This window comes from Cicer arietinum, chromosome 2, assembly GCF_000331145.2.
Source record: "Cicer arietinum cultivar CDC Frontier isolate Library 1 chromosome 2, Cicar.CDCFrontier_v2.0, whole genome shotgun sequence".
Lineage (NCBI taxonomy): Eukaryota > Viridiplantae > Streptophyta > Magnoliopsida > Fabales > Fabaceae > Cicer > Cicer arietinum.
This window is the reverse complement of record NC_021161.2, coordinates 8,490,827-8,496,383: the sequence shown is the minus strand read 5'-3', so window position 1 is coordinate 8,496,383 and position 5,557 is coordinate 8,490,827. Positions and strand designations below refer to the sequence as shown.

The 5,557-nt window shown below is 36.7% G+C and overlaps 1 protein-coding gene across 1 annotated transcript; it reads right to left on the bottom strand.

Moving 5' to 3' along the window:
- Positions 1 to 1,463: 1,463 nt before the first annotated feature.
- Positions 1,464 to 5,551, bottom strand: LOC101507770 (TORTIFOLIA1-like protein 4). The gene is made up of 5 exons (XM_004489881.1): positions 4,716 to 5,551; positions 4,473 to 4,581; positions 3,452 to 4,026; positions 2,255 to 2,766; positions 1,464 to 1,792 (listed from the first exon to the last, which is right to left on the bottom strand). The coding sequence occupies exons 1-5, from the start codon at positions 5,547 to 5,549 to the stop codon at positions 1,780 to 1,782; spliced, it is 2,043 nt and encodes a 680-aa protein (XP_004489938.1). The 5' UTR covers positions 5,550 to 5,551; the 3' UTR covers positions 1,464 to 1,779.
- Between the last annotated feature and the right edge of the window lie 6 nt (positions 5,552 to 5,557).

Sequence of the window (5,557 nt, the reverse complement as noted above, 5' to 3'; positions counted from 1 at the left end):
GATAATAAAGTAAAATATGGAGATAAGAATATAAGGGGTAGGGACTATGTGTATAGGTTTACTAATTCGGCAAATAGACAAAGAAGTGAGGCCCAAAATACACCTTCAAACTTTAGAGGGGTTTTAGTGCATCAGAGAAAGTATATTGAAGATGTTTTGAGAAGATTTCACATGGAGAATTGCAACTCCAATGGAAGCAAGTTTGAAATGGACTAAAAGTGAAGATGGGCAGGCTATTGCAACACAAGACCTGATATCATTTGCTTGCAACAAAGAGAATCCTAAGATACTTGAAGGGAACACAAAAGTATGGCTTATTGTTTCCAACAAAAAGGCATGAAGATGGAACTGAGTTAGAAGGTTTTTCTGATTCAGATTAGGGTGGAGACAAAGTTGATAGAAGGAGCACTTCAGGTCGAGAGAATTCACCAATTTATTTGTCCTCAAGAAATAAGATTATAGTTGCCTTGTCTAAGCTGAATATGTAGCTGTTGCACAAGCTGCAATCCAAGCAGTGTGGCTGGAATCACTTTTAGAAAAGCTGAAGATTGAGTATAAAAAGCCAATAAAGTTGAATGTAGATAACAAATCATCAATAAGCTTGGTTAAAAATTCCATTAAATGTAGATATACCCATTATGTGAGGACATACCTACAAAATTCTAATATAAGTTTACATTAAGTCCATGTTAAACAATTTGCTCATAAAAAAAAAAGCCCATGTTAACCAAGATTTATTGATTAATTAAACAAATCATGTCATTTTTGTAAAGCCTAGTTAAACAAAAAAGTCGGGATTTTGGGTCTAACACTCTAACTGATAGTGATCAACTTATTTAAGTAAATTATGTCAATGATAGATCAAAGTGATATTCATACAGCTTCATAGTCGTATATTTTCACTTTTTGGAGTGTTTGAGGTTTGATTTTATCTAACATTTATTTATTTTGTTGTATTGTTTTACAGGTGACGTATCCCATGATGTGATATATCCTTCTATGTTTGTAAATTTGGTGGGGTATCCCTTACAATCTCTCCGAGACCCAGAGGGTAATTCACTCCCTTTGTTCCTTCTTATAAATGAGCCTCTACCTATCAGTTGGATGCGTATAAGTTCTGATGGTGCTGTTAAATGGGGATGTTTCTTCTGCTTGTGAAGGATTGATTAGACACTTGAATCAAAGGTATATGTCATACGTGGCTTTTTAAGAACTTAGAAATCTGGAGTGCCTTTAACCAAACTGTGAGAAGAGACTTATTAGCTCAGGTATTGCTTATAATGATGCAAAGGAAATCTCCACTCCCTTTTCTCTCTAAATTTATATTTGTGGCTATTATTATCAACGTTTGTTTAAAAAGATTGTTTTTTAGCTGGCACGCATCTTCTACTTCAACTAATGCAAAGGCTCGGAATTTTTCTGAACATAGCATAATCACTGTCTTTTCTAACTACAACTGCCGATGCAAAGGGCCAAAGACATAATACTATAATATAATAATTAAGATACATAACAAGAAAATTTACGCTACACATCAAGAAAATTTACGTCTACATTACATTTCTACATTTACGCTACACATCAAGAAAATTCTTGAGCCTGTTTTATATCCGAATCCACATGCTGCTGATTCTGCCTCAATATGGACAATTTTGAAGGGGAAAAAAGGGATTTTCTAAACAATAATTTACTAATAATCGCTTAAGGTAGCCAACTATAGCGTACTGCAACCTGGACCAACAACCGTGAGTCTGTGATGCCATTGACATGCTGTCTTCTCTACGCAGATGACCTGATGAAGTACAGAGAGAACAAAATTGTAAGTTCTTAAAACAATTAACAGAAGCTTAAACATGCATATAATGGACACCCTTTCCTCATAAAAATAGTGAAACATTACAACAACCCCATTCACACACAAACCTTTATGAACTAAGGGTGATTATAACGATCTAAAGTCATGAAAATATCATTAATGAGGCCTGCACAAATAACCAGGGTCTAACTCATTTGCAACTGACTTACTAGTGTCAACTATGTAACTCGTATGTAGTGATTGGTGTGTCAAATAGCAATACAAACTGTGTAACTTTACAAATCCACTATTACCAGTTCAGTTGTTAAATTGCTCTTAATGACTTACACCAAAGTTAACAGCCGAAATACAGCAAATAATTCAATTACACAATTGAAATGATTATGGACAGTGGTACTGTCTCAAGATAACTACTAAGATCACTTATATTGTTGTTACCTGACATTCTGGTTTCTCAGTATTTGACTAGTTGACGAAATGCCATCAAATCTGCTGGAACTGTTACTTAGTACACTAGCAGCATCTTGAACAATGTGGTTAGACATTTTATACAAATGTTTCCCTGAACGCCCCTTCAAATCGCTTTGAATTTCTGACAACGGGTTCACAAAAAATCCATCCTCATCCCTACGATGCTGAAATCTTTTGTTATTTGTAAAAATTTCTTTGCTTCCATTTTTATCAGTTAAATTATGCACAGTATTTGTTGATGCTGAGCTTCCAATAGAGAATCTTGACGTGGAATACCGACCTTCGGTCCTCTTCCAGAATTTAGAACTCAAAAAGTCAGTACCAGGTAGCTTGCAACACATGTCTTCTATGGCATCAGCATTGGAAATCCTACCACTTGATACTGCCAAATCATATGATATTTCATCTAAGGCCATCTCTAGACCATGTACGCGTGTCTCCAGAGAATTCATCCCATTTTGGGAGGTTCCAATAAATCTCTATATTCAAACAAAGATGAGGACACAAGTCAGAAATATATACTTCCATCATTTGTTTTAAATATTAGGAATAACCATCAATTTAGTTTCTGAAATATCACTCTCTCTCCAACTTAGTCTCTAAAGTATAAAAAAATACTTATAAGTAATCCATAAAGTATATAAAATATTTCATTTTAGTCCCTATTGTTAAGATGCTGGGGACATTCAGGATGTATTTTCATATATTGTATGGACTAATCGGTTTCATATTCCTCAAGGATGATTCTATTCACAGTCATTTACCCAAAAAACTAGGTAGGAATATTTCCATTGCGACATTTAGAATTTTAGTCAAATAAAAAAAGAGATTATTAATTAAAAAGATGTCATGATTTACTAATTACTACAGCAAGTTTTCAGTTAATATATGGAACTTGTCAATACTATGATAATCGAAGAAGCGAAACATCATCCTAAATAAATAAGAAAGTAAAAACACAAATAGAGTAATAAATGGCAGAAAGTAAAAACTGAGAGGAGGGCAAATCATGGAAAGATATAAAATGTCGAAGACTGTCAGATAACTAGATAAACAGAGAATTTAAAAGCACGACATAAATAATAAGTAAAATTAGTCAGGAATAGAACTAGCCTAAACAAGTTAGAATCGAAAGAGAAAAAGATATATCAAGACGCAATATACCTGGAGGAGGTCTAACAGATTTGATTGTTGGTTTTCAATTTGAATAAGTTGTTCCCGGATCAAAGACAAATCCTCAACATCTTGTTGGCTCTCACAAATTTCGTTTACATTGTTGACAGTAACATCTGTGTCGAGATCACCATCATCATTATATGGAACTACACGAGATTTTGAACCACCATACCTCCGCATTTTCTCGTCAGACATCTTGCTAAAGAAAACTCGCTTTACATCAGCTCTCGAATTTGCCGAATTCTGATGTGGGGCTGATTTAGAAGATTCAAAATCACACCTTCTAATATCATTTTCCTTAGTCATATTTGAAAAGGAGGACTTTGATACTGGAGTTTCAGGTTTCTCATTGGATAATTTCTCATGATCCTGCTGATGCAACATCCTCATTCTTGAATCCTTGTCATTACTCTTCAGAGAACTCTCTCCTTTACCAGAGGATAAAATCGAAACTGTAGATGGAGGGGACTTATTTGAAGGGACTATTTTTTTCGGTTGGGACAATTTATTACCAGCAAAGGGTGAACTTTTGATCACGGCTTGACCTTTACCATCATCTGTGCCTGTGAAAAAAAAAGGCGAACAATGAAATTACTAGATGCTCATACTTTCTTTCAATAGTTAAAAATACAGCTCACAGAAAAATAAGTCAAAAGATATGTTGACGTCAAATTCTGAAATTAAAATATCTTCATCAATTTGGTGTTTTAACAAAAATAAAAAGTATGGATAAATTTAATACAGCAAATTTCACAAAAAATCAATCCAGAGATTTTTCTCCACCAACTTCAAGATAGCACACAACTACTAATAATTCTCATAACAGCATTTTTAATTTCAAATCAGCTAAACTTGAACTAACAGAACCTCACATGAAGATTCACATCAATACATATCAACAGTTTACTACACTAAATCCAAAATGCAGCAATACTTATACTTAAGAATTACAAATTTTTTGGAAATTAAATTTAAATCAGTGAAAACAACTAAACAAAAGGAACCTTACCATTTGAAGCACATGCAGACTTTAACGGAGCAGGAATATTTTCAGAAAAATCACTTACTTCCTTCCACATATCCAACGCACGATTCATAGTTTCTCTAACAACTTTAACCTGAAATAACAACACTATCACCATTATCACATAAACAATCAACAACACTAGCATTTTCATTCCCTTTTTCTTCTTTTCAAATATCACCATTTTTCAAAAGCGAATATTCTTCAAGAAAAAGAATAACACGTTACCTTATCAAACCTACGATTCTGCAACGAATCCAAACACAGAACCTTATGCTGCGACGCTAAATCTTTCTCCACCGAAGCCACCTTCCCCAACGCCTCCGCCGAAGCCTTTCTCACATTCCAATCCTCACTGCCTAGAAACTCCACAAGACACGGAACCAACCAATTCATCGCTCCACGACTCGCCGCACCGCCGACGGCAACGACACTTCCGATCAGCACCAACACCGGCGCCTTCGCTTTACACGATTCAGTCTTCAGAACCTTCCCTAGCTTCGGAAGCGCAGTCCTTCGAAGCGTTTCCACTTCCAGCTCCGGCGCCGCTTCAACAGCCGCGGCGAGACACAGCGCGGCGCCGATCTGAACATTCGCGTCCTGCTCCAGCGCCAAAGCGTCCATAAACGGCTTCAGAAACGCGACGGAGAACGCCGGGCGAGTAATGCGGGACGACATTTCGGAAACAGCGTCAACACAAGCGGATCTAACAGCAGTATCAGGATCTCGGAGACGACGGAGGACGGTGGATATCATTTTAGAAAGAAAAGGAGAGAGAGCATCACCGTGGAAACGCGAAAGAAGGCTCAAAATATTAACGCATTGTTTCCGAACCGGTGATTTAGAAGAGGAATCAGTGTTGTGAATGCAAGAGAGAAAAGAGGAGAAAGAATCGTGACTTAGGGTTCGAGCAATGGATTCAAGCTCTGAAGTGGCAGTTGCGAGTGTATCCCTGTCGGAGAGCTTGTTGAGACACGTAATGACTCGTTGCCGGAGCTCGTGAGTCGACGCGGTGGAAGTGAGTTGGGGAGGACCGCTTAGCGAGTGGCGCCTTGAGGACATTGTTGTCT

What these genes read in the sequence shown, in the direction of transcription:
- LOC101507770 (XM_004489881.1), bottom strand. Translation starts at nt 5,549, where the DNA reads ATGTCCTCAAGGCGCCACTCGCTAAGCGGTCCTCCCCAACTCACTTCC. An exon ending in AGAATCGTAGGTTTGATAAG is followed by an intron (nt 4,582 to 4,715) that starts GTAACGTGTTAT and finishes TTGTTATTTCAG; the next exon opens with GTTAAAGTTGTTAGAGAAAC. An exon ending in ATCTGTTAGACCTCCTCCAG is followed by an intron (nt 2,767 to 3,451) that starts GTATATTGCGTC and finishes GTTTGAATATAG; the next exon opens with AGATTTATTGGAACCTCCCA.